We start from the raw sequence: 21,081 nt of genomic DNA, 5'->3' as shown, positions 1-21,081 counted from the left end.
ATGCATTAATTCTTGAAGTCAAATTATTTCAGTCAGTTTGGTCGCAAATCTTAAATATTTAAAAAAATATTCAAATAAAAACCTACCACATAAAAACTACCACGTATAAAGAAATAAAAAATACTCACAATTACAGGAGTCATTTGATTGGTTGAATATAATCGATGCATGATCACATAGATAAACAGAATTCCTGCAGTATACATTAAAGTCAGCACACCAGAGGCAACAAAAAATTCTGCATTACTGGAGAAGTCGTATGGAAACGTATACATTTTATAAGATATATCAGAAATATTTGCACATGATTCGGGCCCCCTGAAACCTGTCTTTCCCAATCTGAAATGCAAAACAAAAATATTATGTACACAAAGCATATTCTTTCCTTCCCTCAACATTTTAAATTTATTTTAAATTCAACATTTTAAATCAATTTTATGAAAGTTCATAATAAGTTCTGTACAGTTATTTAAATGCAATAATATTTTAAAAAGTTGTAAGTGCCTATTAATCATGCTTAGAGTTTATTACGATTATATATATATATATATATAATACAGATCAGGAATGGCCAACAAAGACCTAAGCACTGAATGCACCGATTTGAGAAAATATAAGATGCACTGAATTGAGAAAATATAAGACATACTCTTTGATTTTCCCTACAATTTAATGAACTGACAGATATAAAGTGACAAAGCACAAATGCTAATTTTTATTTGCATGGATTTTTAAAAGTTGTATGCCAAAAAGAACTGCTGGTTACGATTTCTTTGAAAGAAATGACTATATGTGTAAATAGACTCACATTTTGAAGAACCTCATCACTACACTGGAGGAACCAATCCTTAAATTAATTTTAATTATAATACATACAGCAGAAGCAATGATAAGTTTCATAAATGGATTTATAACTCTGCCAAACTGATGACCAAATCCTACCACTGCATAATTCATAAATCTGTAAAGTCAGTAAATGATTAAATTTTTTAAAAAATAATGGATAAAGGCTTTCAAAACTGTAAATTCCATTGGAGGAAGTTCCCTCCAGAAGTGTCTTTTATAACCGCAACTTAATGAAAGAAGTAGAATTATTACATACCGACGTAAAATGGATAAGTATAAGTAAATTTCTGCAACAGTTTCATGAAATGAGATAAAATGTTTTCTTGAATTCAAGAATTCTTGAAGATCAAGAAAGTGTAAATTTAAATGATAAAACCTGGATGAGTGATTTATCATTTTTTACAGATTTTACGTTGAAACTGAGTGATTGAAATTTAAAAATCCAAAGAAAAATTAAGATAATAATTGAAATTATCAATAGCATTAATGTGTACAAATCAAAATCATATATTGATCATAATAATAACCTTCAACAAAAAAAACTTAAACACTTTCTAGATATGTCCTAGCACCTAAAAACATTAAAATATATATTACATTAAAATATATATTAATATTGAAAAGTACAGTGGAGAAATTAAAGAGGTTAGTGAAGACTTTGAGGTCAGATTTCAAGATTTAAAAAAAAAAAAAAAAAAAAAATATTATGCAGTTATTGATATCCATTATTTCTGTAAAACATACTGCAGCAAAAATTTCTAACACATTAATATTGAAAGAAAAGAAAAAAAGGCATTAGAAATATTATATTTCTAAAAACTGATCTAACCTTACAAATCAGAGAACTTGAAGAAGATATGCCAATCGAGAAAAGTATCTTAGCATCACCAAATTTAGCGAATATTTATATTCTTGTTTTGGATCTACATTCTTATGTGAATCAACTTTTTCATCGGGTTTAACATAAGTTTTCCACCACCACAAATATTGTCTACACAAAAAGTTTGCACTACCACATTTAATCATATTTTGTCAAACAATTTTTGGCATTTGAAATAACACTGTGTTGTGAAATTTGTAAAAAAAAAATGAGTACGATTAAGTGCTTTAGAACACTGTGTTGTTATATTTGTAAAAAAAAATATGATTAACATTAAGTGCTTTAGAACACTATGTTGTGAAATTTGAAAAAAAAAAAAAAAAAAAAAAAAAAAAACCCATTACCATTAAGTACAAGGTGTCTGAAATGGAACTATAATGCTACCAGATTAGAACCATCATTTACTTCCACTTCTGTAGCAAACAATCAGCCACAGAATGTCACCAAACCATGTGTACAGCTTTAGATACTAATGTTGTATCATATGACATTGTAAAAGCTTGGTACTGAAAGTTCAAAAACATGAACTATGACATTCAAGAAGCAGCATGTTCTGGCCGGCCTACTGATGGAATGAGGCCCGCCTGCGAGAACTTGTGGAAGAAGATCAATATGCAACCACTCGAGAGCTTGTTCACGAGTCAGACATTAGAGCCATGTCCATTAATAGCGCTATGCATTGCATAAATTTGATGTACAAGTTCAACAGTTGGGTGCCACATGAGCTGACTCAAACAGATAAGGATGGACATGTTCGGGCCTGCACTAATCTACTCGAATACCAACGCAAGGACAAAATTCTGGACCGGATCATCACTTTCGATGAAAGGTGGATTTACTTCAACAACACAGGTAAAAGTGGTTAGGTCTGTGCCTGGTCAGCCGTCAGCTGCGTCGCAAAAAGCAATTTGACTAAGGAAAAAACTCATCCTTTGTATCTGGTGAGATTGTTGTAGTATTATCCACAAAGGGTATCAGGGAAAAGGTAAAACACTCGACAGTAAAGTGTATAGCGAAATGCTAGTCCATGTTGACACTGCTATCAAGGAAAAACATCGAACTGAGTTCTGGCACATAATGTTTTGTCTAGATAATGCACGACCACATGTATCTGTATTTGTTGCCCGAATCAGAGTTAATGTCATAGCCACTATATAGCCCCAATATCGCTCCTTCGAATTTCTACCTTTCTCCACACCTGCAGCTACATCTTGCTGGTGCTATCTTCCATTCTGCACAGGAAGTTCGAAATGAGGTTGTTCTGTTTTTGGAGTTACGGTCACAAAGTTTCTGGGCTGAACGCTTTAAAAAACTACCACAACATTGACAGAAAATCATAGATTTTGGTATTGATTACCACTTGCACTAAAGATTACTGCTTTCATGTTTTTTATTCTAACTTTATTGAAAACGGTTTTTGGCGGGAAAACTTTCATAGCAAACACATCTATTTAAAATTCATAAAGACTAAACAAATTACCTATTTACTAATCCCCCACACTGAAGATTCATTATCATAATCTTTCTTTGGACACACACATTACGTAAAGTTGGATACATGCAAATGCAGATTTCTCATTAATGGTGAGACAATTAAATAAAATATAATCTCTATTTTGTTCTCTGGCTACCTTTCAATGAATAAATATCATTAATAAAATATATTCTTTTAATGCCCTGTACCCACTGTCACTTTAGTACAAGAGAAAAGTTTGAATGTGTTATATGTCAAGATTTTCACAGGTAGATTGTGACATATTTTTCAGTAATAATTATAAAAGCCAAATAATAAAAATATTTTATTATGATAATGCTTACTTAAATGGATATCCAAATTTATACTGTACAGTCCTTTCAAATGCTTTGCATTTAATTTCAAGAGTAACAAATGTTTCAAAGCCAGCAGTTGTTGCGAATGCAAATATAGACATCACCTGAAATAAAAAGGAAATACTTGATTGTACATAAAACTGTGGGAAACACATGCAGTAGGAGATAAATATTGAATAGAAAGATGTAACATTTATGGATACCAAATGACTTAGCACTTGAAATTATACAGGAAACAAAATACAATTTACTTTACTAACAATTTGTTTCTAACTATAAACAATAAAATGATTAATTTCGGAAGGTTTGTGAAATTTCGAGTTATACATTAAATTTATTTATTTCTTAAATGTGTATATTTGTGTATTAACTTATTTATCGAAATAAATTGTTGTATAAGATATATGAAAATTTCTGAAAAGTTTTAAAGACTACTAAATACACTTTTTACATCAAAATTCTGTTACAACACATAAGTTTAGAGCATTTTAACACAGGAAAACAGTGAATTTTTGCTTTGCCTTAAAAAAAAAATCTGTGCTTTTTTTTTAACGTTAAAATCCATTTTACCACATATTTATAAATAAGGCAAGAACACATTTTTTTCTTCAAAAGTTTATCCAAAATTAAAAATTTGTATATTGAACTAAACTGAAAAAAAGAAGGAAAAAATCTTCTAACTTTCAAGCATGTCACGATGAGGGCAAAAATGTTGCCAAGCAGGTACAAGGGGTGGAATGTTACACAATCAAATAGTTGTAATATCAAACGGCAGTTGCAATAATTTAACCCTATCTGAAGCTAGCAGATTTTTCCCCATCAATTTGTTGTCTTGTATACATTCCACGGTATTTGTGTCAGTATTATTTTATGTGCCATTTTATCTTTGTCAGAAGGATAAGTGGAGAGATAAATTCTTACACGGCAAATTTCAAATCACAGATGATCATGTATGCTGAAATTTCTAACAGCATAGCTGCATAGCATTTCTCTTAACTAAAAACCAAGTTCAAGAAAGCAGGAAAAAATATCTTGAATTAGCAGAGATGTCAAAATTGAAAAAGGCAGCAAGTGGTTGCTTTCCATTAGCCATACACAAATTTCATCAACATCAGAGTTTGCTTTTTGACAACGATGCAATCAATCAACCAGCAATGTCATGAATTTCGAAAATAAAATAATTCATTTTCACAAAACGAATAACTCATTCTAAATTAATATTTTTCATAAATTTAAGAAATATATATTAAAATAGATGAAAAAAGGGCTATATTTAGCAATTCACCACTTGTGCCGACTAACAGAAAAGCAAAAACACTTTTTGCGAGATAAGCAAATCCATATATAAGCTGACCCTCTTAAAATACCAATATTTTCTTAATTAGTGAATCATAAATAAAATAATTCTGTACCAGTTATAACATCTTTTATTGATCATAATTTTAATAATACTCATAAAAATAAGCAATTAGATAGGCTATATTATAAACTAAATATATTACAAATTTAATAAATTATACAGCATTTAAAAATAATGATATATAAGTACTTTTCTGTTAATGGGATGCCACTTAGTGTCTAACATAAACATTGTTACGAAATCGGGTAAAGTGCAGAATCGCCCACTTATATGGCGCCTAAGAAAAAGTATCGAACAGTTCACGATTTTTACAAAAATGATGAGATGCAGCAGTATCAAAAATCCAACTATCATCATTTTCCTCCAAATTGTTAACATTAGCTTGAGCTATAAAATGGGACTGAGCATGGGAATTATTTTTACCTTTACTCAACTTGGGTTTATTCTTACACTTAGGAGATGTTTTATTACTACTAGATACAGCTGAGGAAACAGAAGAAGCAGGCGAGGGTGATCTGGAAAAATTACCTTTCATTCTACAGAATTTTTGAATATGACCTGGACGGCCACATTTATAACACTTGAGCCCTTTAATCTGCTTAAATTTGTGTTCACAGTGAGTACTTTAGACTTCTATAGTCTTATTGGAATTTTCCCTATCTATCTCTCTTAAACCAAGATGTGTTTTCTCTGCTAGTATTTAAAGTTCAACATTTTTAAATATGAACTTCTCATCTGGCCACCTCAAAACATTCTGAACTACTTGATCAAATTTATCTGGAAGGAACCTAAGAAACTGAAAACATATATATACATCTCTTACAGCCTGATTAATATCAGCTAACTGTTCAGTTACATGTTTTAATCTAGAAGAAAAGAAACTAATGCTTTCATTTGGCTTAATTTTACAATTTAAGAACTCTGAAAACAAGGACATATGTCTAGATCGATAATCTGGCTGGAAGTATTTGGCAAGCGTATTCCATGCCACTACCGGGTCATCAATTTCACTTATCAAGTTTCTATATTCAGGGCTTACATTTATATAAATTAAAGATAATGCCAAACGACTTCTATTTTGATAGTCAGCAACAATTTCTTTTGTAATACCCTTAACATCATTTAAATCAGGACACTTTTCAATACCCTTGACCAAAAGCCATGCATTTTTTTCATTTAAAACAAACTTCATATTTTTAGACCATGTAAAGTAATTACATGCCTCAAGTTTAGCAATATTATGCATAACATTAACAGTATCATATTTGAATTTTAACAAAAACCACCCCCCCAATCTCTTAAGTCCTAAATTAACTTTAAACTTCAAAAGTCTGCACTAAAAATAACTCGGGGGCTGGGCCCATAACCAAAATGATGCTAAAGCAAAGTTTAAAGTTTATAAAATTAAAACATTTTAGCAATAGTAGCAATAAAAGCTTCCTGAGATAGTATGTTGTGCAGACATTGAAGACAATAAAGATGTTTCCAACTTAACTAACTTATTAACAATATAAAAAAGGATAAAAACACAAAAAATAAATTTAAACAATATCAGAGTCTTAGAAAAAAATACATTATAACCATCATTCATCAAATAGCATTTTTACCTGGTCTCCAAAAATACTGGCATTCAATACAAACAAAATGTCCTAAACAGTAATTATGCGGTCTCAAATGATATTGGCTACACATTCAATAAGTCCATGATCAATGGTCAAGAAAGCACCTGAAATTTAAATTAAGTTCTTGAAAGCACTTAAATCCGGCCTAACTCCGCTTTACACTAGTTGAACACGAGGAATCGCCGCTAACTTATTTTAAATGCCACCTTCATGAAGAACATGGATGCCGCCCATGGCAGTCACTCACATTGTAGCCTCTGAAACCAAGGAACTTATTCAGGAACAGTCATCTTGTGGACAGGAACCAAGGAACTTATTCAGGAACAGTTATCTTGTGGACAGGAACCAAGGAACTTATTCACTGGACTACACGCATCCTTCAAAAGGGGCTGGAAACCGCACACCCAAGTGCCAGGAAAGCAGGAACTAGAAGGGCTGAGCCAGAGCGATGCGAGATACTTATACCAGAAGTAGGCATGACGTCATCTCATGGCAACCAATCAGCTATCGGCACGAATTCGGCTTTCCTGATGACGTAACATCACGTTTCGTTTTTGCATCTTAATTAGGTTGAAACAGTCCGTTCTCAACGCAAACAGTAGCAGTAAGAAAAAAGAAGTAGAAGTAACTACTATATTGCATTAAAATAAGAACTAAGCCTAATAAACATTTGAAGGAGGAGAGATGATGCAGTAAAAAGGTTACAATAAGTTATATTTTCCAACAAATTCTCTTATTTTTTTTAAGTGAAAATAGGTCGATGTGTACATGGATACCGAATTTGTGCAATCTTTGACTTGTTATTTTTAAGTTGATGCAGAATCGCCCACTTAGATGGTGCATATCAATGTGTATATGGACAAAGTCAAGGAAGTGTACAATACCAAGTTTGTGCAATTCTCTGGGTTTTTTTTAAAGTGAAAATAGGTCGATGTGTACATGGATACCGAGTTTATGCAATTCTTTGACTTGTTATTTTCAACCTGGCGATTTTGCAAAACGCACGAAGTAGTGGGCGATTCTGCACTTTCCCCACAAAATCTAACTATATGGCTGCAACCCTAATGATATATTAAGCTTCATGAAAAAAATTTATATTTATTAAACCTGTAAGTGGCATGACTACCTTTATTTAGTCATGAGACTTTTTGTCCCATGGTATATACAGTACAAAGTCTTTAATCCGGACTCGTCGGAACCTTAGACGATTCCGGATTAGCGGTTTTTCCAGATTACAGATCATCAATTTAAATCTGGTAAGATGGCATGCAGAAATTATAAAATCAAAAATATGAAACCATAATTCATGAAATAAAGAGCAATTATGATCTAAAGGGTATCAAAATTTACAAAAAAAAAAAAGCTTAATACTTATTTGTTTAATTTATTAATCATTTCTTTCAATGTAAGTTGTTGAAGTTGCTTCGTTTTATGTGCTAATACTTTCTCTTTAATTCTATAAACAGACATAATTTCTTGTTCAGTTACAAAGTTCCGCTGTTCAAGTCCTGTAATTGCGGTGCCGAGAATAACGAATAACTTGTCAATCGAAATTTTTTTGTTTTCACTAACCTCCCTGTCACTTTCTTCATGCCTTTATCCATTTTTTGCAGCAATTCCACTTTTCGTTTGATGGACATTGAAACATGCTTTCGCTTTGTAGATCCTTTGGCAGCTCCAGAATCGGAAACTCTTTTTGACATAATCAAAAGTTCAAGCTTACTTTTTATAAAATTGCTCTAACAGTCTGCAAAAAATAATAAGCTGGATCCAATTAGAAGATTAAGGAACAGTGCAATCTGCAACATTAACTGAAATAGATAATTTTAGCCTAGCTTATACCGTCGTTATACATTAAACGCACATACGTAAAGGTATTATGCGCATGCGTAAACGCTATGCACGTGCAGAAAGTTTGTAGCTTTGAGGACTGGATTATAGATCATTCCGGATTATGGACATCCAGATTAAATACTTTATGCTGTATTAGCTAATAATTTAAATAATTTTGTTTGCTTATTTTCTTTAATAATGTCAATGCCATCTTAATTAATGGATGTTTATGAAAACAGAGATTAAATAAGTACTTATATAAATTTAGTTAATGTATACAGTTTAAATACAATTTTCATGAGCAGATCCAAAAGTCTGTGACACTCAATCAGTTCATTAATAATGTATTTTATAATAGAATATATATGTTTAATATGCACAACACTGAATTTGCAGAATTCTGTGATTTTTTTAAGTGAAAACAATAGTTCTCTCCACATACACAGTGATCTGACAACCTTGACATTGCACACATTAACAATGCGCAGCTATTCATGACAATTAGGCTAACACACTTGGTGCTTTGCCGCACATTTGACGATTGGCATCTCATTAACAGAAAAGTACCAATATAAATTATAAAGAACTGCATTTATCAGTTAAAATTTTTTTAAATTTATTAAACAATGCATTGTATTATTTAAAAGAAAACTTAAAAGACATCAAATGCATTACTCAGAATATCAAATGGATGATAAAAGGCACAGTAGCATAATATAAAGTGGCATATTGATCTTACAATTTAGAGTCACTCCACTGAAGATGTTTATAATGTTAAAAATCTATTTACAGGACATATGAAAGTAGATTGCATAATCTTACTATATTTCTATTCAAATTGTATTTTATCTCAATCTGATTATTATATACAAGGGAATACATAAAATTTATTGCTACAGAAAATGATTTTAGTTCAGGTGGTGATAAACAGGGTTTACCTTGTCTTTTACTAATGTTTCGCAGCTGTTGTCCAGTATTTGTCATTAATTAGATTTATTTTAATTTTAAATAATAATCAAATTAATTATTTTTTCCATATTTCAAAACAAACTTAAAAGTATAAATTTTTAAACATATTTACATAACAGAGGAATAAAAAATACAGTAAAAAATGCAATTGCAATTTGGTACTTATGTATTATCCTATCAACTATGAAACCGTTGCCAAGCAGCGCAGTTTAAAGCATGATGTCGCAACACACTCACATCTGCGCTTTTGTTAGATGTAAATCCTATTGATTCTTGATAAATCATGATTTGTTTCTATGATCAAGGATACAAATTAACTGCTACTGCTCTATTTTTCCTCTGCTTTAAAAAAAAATGATCAAAATTTGGGAGGTTCTTTCTATAAAAAACAAACAGTGCATTATTTTTTAACTTACGGAATCCTACCATAAAAAAGTGTGTATTTAACAGATATATCATCAGCTGAATATGGGCAACAAAACAGTAATACATTAAAACAGTTACCTAAGAGTAGATTGTGTTAGCATTCTAAACAGAGCTTTCTATAAAATAGGGGCGGCTAACAAAATAGTAAAAATCAACAAAAGCATTTTTATGAATGGAAAAATAAGCGAGTCCAGAACCGATTGTTTATTAAATAAAGAGGCATCAGTTCCTTCAGAATTCTACAGAAAGAATTACAGTAATTTTGGCAGAATGTCTGCTAACTCTCACAGTTTCATGATGGTAACTCAATGGTCAATGGGAAAATACACTACCCAACATCGCAAATGCAACACGAAGATGGGGTGGCCCAAATGCAAATTTAAGGGTAGACGCACATCAACAAGTTATGCTAATGATGTGAAATGCATAGCTCTCCAGCACACATTGAAGAAAATATAAGGGAAGGAACCTCGAGAATGTTCAATTTTTGTGTCGTTATTTCTACTAGGAAAATCATCATAGAAAATTTCTTCTTGTCTTAGAGGATGTATGCAATAGCAGAGAATGCCATCGTCGACAGAGGCAGTTCCAGTAGGCAGACAATTTTACGAAGGGCATGGTAATCAAACTGAGAAGGGCAGGTTGGTCCATATTGGAAATCTCAGCTGACACATATCTGGATGCATCCACAGTGCACCAGCTGTGGTGACACTGGTTGGAACAAGGAAATGTGACAAGTTTGAGGGGAGCCGGTTCAGCCAGAGTGATGTCAGCATACATGAATCGATGCATCCGCCGACAAGCAGGGGGTGCTCCCCGCAAATCACTTCTACTTCCAATCCACAGCATGTTTAAGACATCCTAGATGTTCCCATATCAACCAGAACCATCTACCATCAATTGGTAGCTAGTGGATTGCACTTGTGGCATCCATTAAAAAGACAGCCTTGAGCCCACATCAAAGACACCAATGTGTGCCATGGTGCTCGGCTCGAGCAATGTGGATGATGGAATGGCACAGGGTCATGTTTTCGAATTAGTCATATTTCTGTTTCCCCAATTATAGTCACCACATATGAGTGTGGCATCAATATAGAGATAGGTCCCAGCTGGCAGCAACTGTAGAATGCCCCACCACATGACTTCACGGCACCATGGTTTGAGGCACAATCCTGTACGATTCTGGGTCCCCTCTAGTTCGTATTCAGGATACTATCACAATCCAACGATATGTGGATGATGTGCGGTGGCCGGTGTCACTTCCCTACCTTAGGGACTTCCCAATGCCCTTTGTAAGCAGGATAACACCCAATCCCACACTGTTCGCATCAGCCAAAAGGCTTTGCAAGGAGTACAGATCCTTCTCTGGCCACCGTTCTCTCCTGATCTCTCACCAATCAAATACATTTGGGATGTGATTGAATCTCATTTGCCGACGCTGCCATTGCTGCATTCAGAAGATAAACTGTGGCAAATAGTTGACAGGGAATGGAGAGCCATTCCTCAAGACACCATCCATAATCTCTTTGACTCTGTACCTAGACGTGTTGCTTTGTGTATCGCCGTCCAAGGTGGTCCTACAACCTACTGAGCCACTAACTAAGTCAGCATGCAGTTCCACATTCTCAAACACACAAGTCTACTCCTAAAACTTACATGAGTTCCTATTATCAAATAATGTACAATCAAATGTATTTAACATTTCCTCTTCTGTATATGCATAATACTTAATTTTTTATTTTTATTTATTTATTTTTTAACCTATGAGCCTGTATTTTATTCCTATTATTTTGTAACTGTATTTTTGTATCTGTATATTTAATTTGTATTTTTATTTGAATTTTATTGTGAATATGCAAAATTACCATAGCAAATTGCAACAACAAATGTCAAAACGGTAAAACGAATGCAATCTGCCCTTGTATGGCCATGTAAATGTTCTTGTTAACATCCTAAAAAGCTCTTGAGGCCTCAGGGAGTTGTTCCTGGTTAGTGGAGGGCACGGGACACATGCCTATTTACCTCTGTTAGACATCAGGCGTCCCAGTCCTCCGTTACCAACCAACCAACCAACCTACTGAGCCAATGCTGTTCTCGCTCTGTATTCTGCATACCATTTTGAAATGAAGATCACTTGTTTTTCGTTCCTGTCTCTCTCCGTTTGCCGAGTTTCATCACGTTCTAGCCACTCCTTCTTGATGTTGCATTTTCATTATTGGATAGTGTAAGTTAAGTACCTAAAGTCGGACTTCATGGAGACCATAAAGTTGAATCAAACATTTATCAAAACAGTCAAACAAGTATTCATGTCTTAAATTAAGCTTTTATATTAAGCTCGTGCTCATAAAATAAAGTTCCTGATTTTGTTTTATAACTTTAACAACTTTATTATTAGAGTGGAGTATGGATAATCGGAGTACAATTTTTTCCGCCTCATCATTCCCATTTAACATGGTTCGCTATGTGAAAAGAACAAAAATGAAGCTGCCTTCTAGTACTACTTCAGACAAGGTGAAGAAAATAAGTGTCGCGCAATAATGATGATACATTTTATGATTGCTGATAGGGAAGGATCAGGAAAGGCCTGAAGTGCCTTTTTCAAAGTAACAGACTATAGTGGAATTAAAGCTATACTGATGCATAATTTTTAATTATATAATTCAGAAACATATTTTCTATTATTCACTTTAATATCTAATTAACAAACAAAAACCAGCTTCTGTTATAATGTTTATACTTTATAAATAAATAAAAATAAAACTTAGTGCCTTTTTCAAAGTAACAGACTATAGTGGAATTAAAGCTATACTGATGAATAATTTTTAATTATATAATTCAGAAACATATTTTCTATTATTCACTTTACAATCAAATTAACAAACAAAAGCCAGTTTCTGTTATAATGTTTATACTTTATAAATAAATAAGAATAAAACTTACAATTTGAATGATTCGAATGAACCCTCGAGGCTCAATCAAAACTCTTAAATTCAGGTCCATGACTAGGCAAAACTCTGAAAAATACACATGTTACAAAAACACATGGCACAAAACATGGCATAAAAGCAATCACACAAAATCAAGCACACTAAAAGCCCAAATATCTGGCATTTGGCTAATCAGAAAGCTCAAGCAACTGGAATATTTTCGAATTTTAGAAACTTTTCTTTTAAATATAAAATAATCTTACTTCCTTAAACAAATAACAGATTTGTAATTCTGTTATAAAGCATGAATATGACTATTCAAATCAATGAATTGACGATTCAAATCAAACAAAAACTGTTGCCAAACAGAGCAATTTATCAAAAATAACAGATAAGCATGACATAACACTTCAGCTTTATGTAACCTAGCTAATTCTCCACAATTCAGTTTAGTTTTTGTAAAAAAGTGACATATAATTGCTGTTTATCTGTTTTTTTCAATTTCATTGAAAAAAATAATTAAAATTTGGGACTTGTCTTCAATTGAACAGCAGTAGAGTATTTTCAAATTTACAGGATCCTGGCATCAACAAAAGTGGTACCTATGTGAAAAAGGATAAACACAGAGAGTGGAACATGAAAAATCATAAGAAGTTATACAGCACAAAGTCTTTAATCCGGACTCATTGGGACTTCCGCAATTCCGGATTAGGGGTTTTTCCGGATTATAAACCATCAATTTAAATCTGGTAAGATGGCATACAGAAATTATAAAATTAAAAATATGAAACCGTAATTTATGAAATAAAGAGCAATTATGATTTAAAGGGTATCAAAATTTACATAAAAAAGCTTAATATTTATTTACTTTATTAAGCATTTCTTTCAATGTAAGTTGTTTAAGTTGCTTCATTTTATGTGCTAATACTTTCTCTTTAATTCTATAAACAGACATAATTTCTTGTTCAGTTACAAAGTTCCGCTGTTCAAGTTCTGTAATTGCTGTGCCAAGAATAACGAATAACTTATCAATCGAAATTTTTTTGTTTTCACTAACCTCTCTGTCACTTTCTTCATGCCTTTATCCATTTTTTGCAGCAATTCCACTTTTCGTTTTATGGACATTGAAACATGCTTTCACTTTGTTGATCCTTTGGCAGCTCCAGAATCGGAAACTCTTTTGGACATAATCGAAAGCTCAAGCTTACTTTTTATAAAATTGCTCTAACAGTCTGCAAAAAATAATAAGCTGGATCCAATTAGAAGATTAAGGAACAGCGCAATCTGCAACATTAACTGAAATAGATAATTAGATAATTTTAGCCTAGCTTATAGCATCCGTTATACATTAAATACGCATGCATAAACATATTATGCACATCGCAAATGCATACTGCGTTTACACATGTACAGAAAGTTTGTAGCTTTGAGGTCCGGATTACGGATCATTTTGGATTATGGACGTCCAGATTAAAGACTTTGTACTGTATAAGTTTCAGTTTTTTACATCTTTTGTCTGTAACTTGTATATATTGATTAACTAAATAAAGAGTGATCTCTCCTTTAAACCTTTTACCAGAATAACTGGTGCAAGTTTGGTGAGATAATCAATTTTCATGGTCGACGGATTTTTGTAATTGAATATAATGTTTTACTTAGGTGTTTATATTTGGAATGCCCTTCTTTCTTTCAAAATCTCACATAATTTATATATAGACATTTTATAATAAGTTGGTAACAAATAAATAACTCTTTTTATAATTTCCGACAGGAAATTTTCTTTTTACTTATTTCACTTTTCTACCACGAACTGCATTTTTAAATACACTCAGTTAACTAGAATTTTCACATAACATCTGGATGTCATTTCCTGAGCTTTCCAGGTAGTAATGCACTTCCTGGATTAAAAAAATAACTGCACATAGATAAAATTTCAAAATGAGAGGAACCTTATCGATAACAATGTTTCTTATGATGACCTCTGAAGGTCACTAGTATTCTTGCATATATAAATAAGAAATGGTAAAGGTCACCCCTTTATGATGCCCCTTGATAGAAAACCCAGAATCATTTTAATTTGGATTACTCAAGTTACAGCAAAGCACTGAAGGGTTATCTGTCTATGCAGAAGGATGCTGGACATCGTCACAGAAGTCTACGCCAATTGTTACATGTCCAGCATTCATGGGGAAAGCTAAGAAAATTCCTATACTGCTAAAATCTAAACATGGACTAAGCTACATTCAGCTATTCAGACATTCTATCATTCAGCTATTGCTGAGCTCTGAAATCCTTCGGAACTATGGATGATCATACTTATATATATTATTCTTTATGGTACATATACCGTATTTGACGGCATATAAGACGCACTTTTTTTCCTAAATTTGGTCTCAAAAAAGTTACCTGCATCTTATACGTGAAGGACACAGGTTAACTTTCAATACTGAATGCTATTTTTAGCCCGGATAAAGGTCTAGACACACATAACGTTTTCTATATCTGCTATAATTATTTTGCGCATGCGTGAAATATCTGTTGCCAAAAAGCGCCAAAGCTCGAAGCTGATGTCGAAGTTCGAATAGGTTTGACGGTCACATTACATCTATGGAGCTTTTCCTTCTTTACATAGACTTTCTTTGACTCAGCCGACACACGTGTCGGTATTGGTGCTACTCTGTATAAACGCGTCAGTATCGGTGCTTAAAACTATTTGTTTTAAAAAAATACCCTGGAAAATATGTCTACAGGAAACAAGAGATTAAGCTATACAATTCAATATAAACTAGGAGTGTTAAACTACGTCAAAGTGCATGGAAACAGAGCAGCAGCAAGGCATTTTGGTCCACCACCTACCGAAAAAATGATACACTGGAATGAAACTATGGTTACAGAATATATGGGTGAGGCGATCTGGTGGACTCTTCAGAAAACCCTCTCTTTTGATTTTGGATCAGTTTAGCGCCCATAGAACTGAAACCATAATAAATAAAGCGAGAGAATTAAAAACCCAGATAGCTGTCATTCCTGGTGGACTGACTAACCAATTGCAGCCTTTAGATGTATCGGTGAATAAGGCATTTAAGGAAAAAGTGCGAGAACGATGGAACAAGTGGATAGGAGAGCCACATCACACCCTCAGGTAGAATGAAGCGGCCCTCTATTTCACAAGTGTGCGAGTGGGTAAAAAGATCTTGGGAGGACGTAAAGGCTTAAGTAATTGTTAAGTCCTTTACGAAATGCGGAATCAGTAATGCTCTTGACGGAACAGAAGACGATGCATTATTTGAAGAAGGTGATACTAGCGATGACAGAAACATTAATGATGACGATATTCTCGTTTTTTATGATGATGATAGTGAAAAGGATTTTTATGGTTTTGAAAGTGATTAAAGTCTAATTTCATGATAGGCAACGTTTGCCTTTAATCTGTGTTTTTTGTTGTTTCTGCTTTGTTTTGTATTATGTTTGATTGCTTGCCGTTCATTCATTTATTCATTATTGAAATTTACATATCATGTTCAAAATAGCTTGCCGTTTGTTAATTTTCCTTAATTAAAATATGTTTGGTAATTGCATTCAATGATTGTTTATTTGGCTTTTACGAAACGCGAGAACTAAAAGAAACCACATTTTAAGTTATTGTGGTACCGCACTATCAAGCAGACTATTAAAACATTTTTACCTTGTGTGTGGCCTTCTAAATAAGGGTGCATCTTATATGCCGTCAAATACGGTATTTATAATTTATTGAGAGACTTTTTGTTAAGGAGCACATTAATTTGATTGGCTGGTGATCTTTGATTTTAGAATAACCTTTTGTGAATAGCTTTGATATTTGAATTATTAGATACATATACAGTCAAAAGTCGTTAATCCGGACTCGTCGGGACTTCGGCGATTCCGGATTATCGATTTTTCCGGATTATAGATCATCAGTTTAAATCTGGTATGATGGCATATAGAAATTATAAAATTAAAAATATGAAACCATAATTTATGAAATAAAGAACAATTATGATCTAAAGGGTATCAAAATTTACAAAAAACAGCTTAATATTTATTTGTTTACTTTATTAAACATTTCTTTCAATGTAAGTTGTTTAAGTTGCTTCGTTTTTCATGTGATAATACTTTCTCTTTAATTGTATAAATATACATAATTTCTTGTTCAGTTACAAAGTTCCGCTGTTCAAGTCCTATAATTGCTGTGTCTACCGACTAATTTTTCAATTGAATTTTTTTCGTTTTCAATAAGCTCTGTCACTTTCTTCGCTATCAGAAGCGAATTATAATGATGAGGAATTGATTTAAATCATATCAAAGACGAAATACATCGACATGAAATACTACATTTAGTAAGGAATTATAAGCCAAATAAAATAAAAACATCGGTTAATCTTTGGATTATGGTAACTTGGCGATTCTTTGGCGACCAACCCTGCTACAGCAACCTGCTAGTTTTTGTTTGGATGCCAGTTTGTTTTCACGAAGTAAAGGCCTTTTTTTATTTATTTATTTATTTTTTAATTTTTTTGTTTTTACTTAACATTTTTTTCCAACAATCTGCTAGCCGAATTACGCTAATGCTAGAACTTTTGTGGAACAAAAGTGCTTAATCATGACGAAGATTAGTTGCGAAATTGGGACAAAGTGCAGAATCGCCAACTGCTTGCCGCGTTTTTAAAAATTGCCTATTTTCACTTAAAAAAAAATCCCAGAATTGCACAAAAATGGCATTGCGCACACTCTTGACTTTATCCATGTACACTGCTAAAATCCTAGCTAGTAACCTTTATCGCCTTACCAAAATGTCGCCATACTACCTGTTACCATATTCCAAAGATTAGCCAAAACATCTGCCCTGAAGATAAGGATAGTGCTGACAGATCAACTTCCAATTCATTGCGCACTGCTGCGTTAAAGATAAACAAAGTTTAGATAAACAAATCTTAAAGTTTAGATAAACAAAGAATATGCCTTAATCCATTTTTTGCAGCAATTCCACTTTTTGTTTAATAAACTTCGAAATATACTTTCGCTTTGTAGATCCTTTACATATTAATAAATATATATCAGAAACTCTTTTTGACATAATCGAAAGTTCAAGCTTACTTTTTATAAAATTGCTCTGACAGTCTGCAAAAAATAATAAGCTGGATCCAATTTGAAGATTAAGGAACAACGCAATCTGCAACATTAACTGAAATAGATAATTTTAGCTTAGCTTATACCGTCCGTTATACATTAAACACGCACTCGTAAACGTATTTTGCGCATGCGCACAAGCATATTTGCAGCCGTAAAGGTCTTACGTTGACGCATGCGCAGAAAGTTTGTAGCTTTGAGGTCCAGATTATAGATCATTCCGGATAATGGGTGTCCGAATTAACGACTTTTGACTGTATATAGTATTATGAAAATATATATATGTGTATGTAATAATTCAAATGTTGGTGATGTAGATGCATAAAAATAATAGCAATCATAATGGCCATGTGAATACATTTTTATTTACACACGTGCACATATAACTTGACACGGAAACATGTAAGCCGACACAAAATGCATGCACTTTCTTGATAATTAAATTTATGTCTTTTTGGCATCATTATGATAATATTATTAGAGAAAAAAAGGTAAACTAAGACATGCTGGTAGAACAGAGAAGCACAGAAGTAATGTGTCAATCATAGCATAAAGACATAATTCAGTTTTGGTTCAAATTCCTTCTGACCAGTTTCTAAAGTTTCAGTTTGCAAATTACTACATTATAACTGGCTAAACCATAATAATTACCAGCATTGTTAACATTATATAAGAAAGAGTAATTTTGGTTGACCTAGTTTACAGAAATTTATTATAAGCAGTTACTATTTTTAAAACAGAATGGAGAAATATCCAAAGTTAAGAGGCTACAGCAAATTCAAGTTGGAATTTAGATTTATATATTTTTCACCTTACACACACATATATAATGAAAAAAATGTTTTCTGTAGCAGAATTAGTTAAAAGAAAAAAAAATTCTCATAGTCTGAATTGTTAAGGCAGAAACCTAGAATTTCATATTTAATAAAATTTAATTTCATATAAGCTTTAAATAATTATTTTTTTTTCCCCTTCATTGAAAAGATTTAAACTATGAAATTATGACCTTTTTCATCTCTACTTTTGCATGTTATGTAGCAATCTCCCCTTTCCTCCTTCTATTAAAAAAGAAAAGCCTTTTAGTAACATCAGGAAAAATTTACTTAATGTAATTTTGTCCAAGAAGGACTTTTTTTCTAAACTTAAATTTCATACTTTTTACAAAAACAGGTTAAGAAATGAAACTTAAACTGCTATAGGCAAAAAAGGCCTACCTAATTTGATTCATTTTTTAATACAGAGAGCTCTAAGTCTATGCCATTGGAGATAATTAGCTATATAATCTTTTATTTCAAAACAATTTTTCCTACAAAAATTTAATTTCACATCTTCTGTGATGAAATCTTTTTTGGTTATATCAGACAAGGTTTGCTTGGAAATTAAATTTAAAATAGCATTAAACAGATTTATAGATGATATTATAGGTAATGATTCCTCGGTAAAAAAAGGGAAAAAATTATAACACTAAGTAATACAAAAATTCCACTTACTAAAATATTCATGATGTTATAATTATTAAAAGCAAAATTTCTTAATTTAATTTTAAGATTCATTTGCATATTTAATTATACATGCTGCCATTTTGAAGATGAAAATAATAACATTAAAAACAAGAAACTAAACTTTCGCTTTGCTGTTGCTTGACATATTTATTTTCAGAAGTTCACCATGGCAATAGCCCCAGAAAAATAAACTTGCATCAATACTTGACATGTTTTTTTTTTTTTTTTTTTTATTTTTTTATTTGGTATTTAAAGGTATAGAACTCTCATTCTTGTATATTATAGCATAATGAACATTTTTATGCATCATGTTTTTTAAATTCGACACCTACTGCATGATCACCATTTTTTAAGAGGCCTGGTTATATATAATGTTGGCAATGCTTTTACAATTCAATACCTTACCTTAAGAAACTTTACTGGAAGTATATACAACTCAAATCAGTATTTACAAAAAAAAAAAGTTCATGAACACTTTTTAAAATATTCATACTTTACTGCAGAGATTCCAAATGCTTAGACAAAGCTATTCGTAAAAGGTTATTCTAAAAACAAAGATAACTAGCCAATCAAATAAATGTGCTCCTTAACAAAAAGTCTCACAATAAATTATAAATATATGCATCGACAAATGCACAAAATTAAAAAGCATATTTGTAGATTTATATAGCATGCAGTTTATTCTGAAAAAAAGTACTGAAAACTGAATATTCTTCTAAAAACATTCAAAATCTAAAACACACTTCTATCATTTTATTACAAAAAATAATAAATAAACAAATTAAAAAAATCCTGCAGTTGGACACAATCAAAAGCTTAGATTTAATTTTTTAAGAAGGTCTCAGTTAAAATAAAGAAATTAAAGCGGTAAATTTATTCATAGGCAACAACAGGGAGGAATAATGCATAAAATAGCGGTAATATACACTTCTTCCCATGTAAATGTTTTGGCTCAAAATTACACATTTAACGATTTATAATAATTTAAAGTGTAATAAAAAACAGTACAAAACAAATAATTTCCTAAAAGCTATACGAAATCTAGTGTTCATATTAATTCATTTAATTTTCCAGCGTAATACTAAAAATTAAAATGATGATGAAAATTTATGCAAAATTAAGCAAACAAGAATAAAGATATAAACCAAAATACACATGAAGTTTTAAAGTATACGGGTTATCCGAAAGCAAAATAACAGATAAATAAAATTTACTATAAATAAAAGGTATCAATAGGTAAGTATAGAAACAATTATAATTGATCTCATCGTAAAATACGTACGTTATTGCAGATGTTTTATTTACTAATATAGAGTGAACAGATGAAATTTAGTTTCTTTTCAAGCAAATTTCTTATGAGTTCTTCGATAATTTATAAAGAAAACCACATACTTCTATCAACTCATGCACTGCTGCAAATGTTAAAACGACCTATTTGCGCTAACTTCAGCCTTTCGCCGATCGATAGCCTTGATGTTGCCAAATGTCATCAAAGTTCACTTTTAGCATTTCCTAACTAAAAGTAAAAATATAATGAATTATCGTCTCATATATTTCCATGTAAAGACCTGTCTTTTTGAAATTCCAAAAAATTAAGCTGATATTAAAGTAATCATTAATGAAGCTATTGTGTCGATAAACTTTAATTGTGAGCCAATTAATTCAAATTAATTGTGTTTTCAGTTTTTAATTTTAATTGAAATTGTTCAGATTACATTAATGTAGCAAGATTTTCATT

The 21,081-nt window shown here is 31.9% G+C and overlaps 1 protein-coding gene across 2 annotated transcripts in view; it reads right to left on the bottom strand.

The window, feature by feature from the left end:
- Positions 1 to 20,810, bottom strand: part of LOC118205221 (synaptophysin-like protein 1) — a 52,636-nt gene extending 31,826 nt beyond the window's left edge. Inside the window, exons 1-4 of one of the 2 annotated variants that reach the window (XM_085819311.1) lie at positions 20,736 to 20,810; positions 12,707 to 12,780; positions 3,545 to 3,660; positions 129 to 339 (exon numbers count right to left, since the gene is read on the bottom strand). In XM_085819311.1, coding sequence (XP_085675437.1) covers positions 129 to 339; positions 3,545 to 3,660; positions 12,707 to 12,766 — 387 coding nt within the window. In that variant the 5' untranslated portion in view covers positions 12,767 to 12,780; positions 20,736 to 20,810. Of the gene's footprint in view, positions 1 to 128; positions 340 to 3,544; positions 3,661 to 12,706; positions 12,781 to 20,625 lie in introns of both variants that reach the window. The other variant, XM_085819310.1, reaches the window with a different exon arrangement.
- Positions 20,811 to 21,081: the final 271 nt, after the last annotated feature.

Source organism: Stegodyphus dumicola, chromosome 6 (assembly GCF_044657685.1).
Source record: "Stegodyphus dumicola isolate Sdum_Otavi_A_Nest chromosome 6, ASM4465768v1".
Taxonomy (NCBI): Eukaryota; Metazoa; Arthropoda; class Arachnida; order Araneae; family Eresidae; genus Stegodyphus; species Stegodyphus dumicola.
This window is presented reverse-complemented; position numbering and strand designations above follow the sequence as displayed.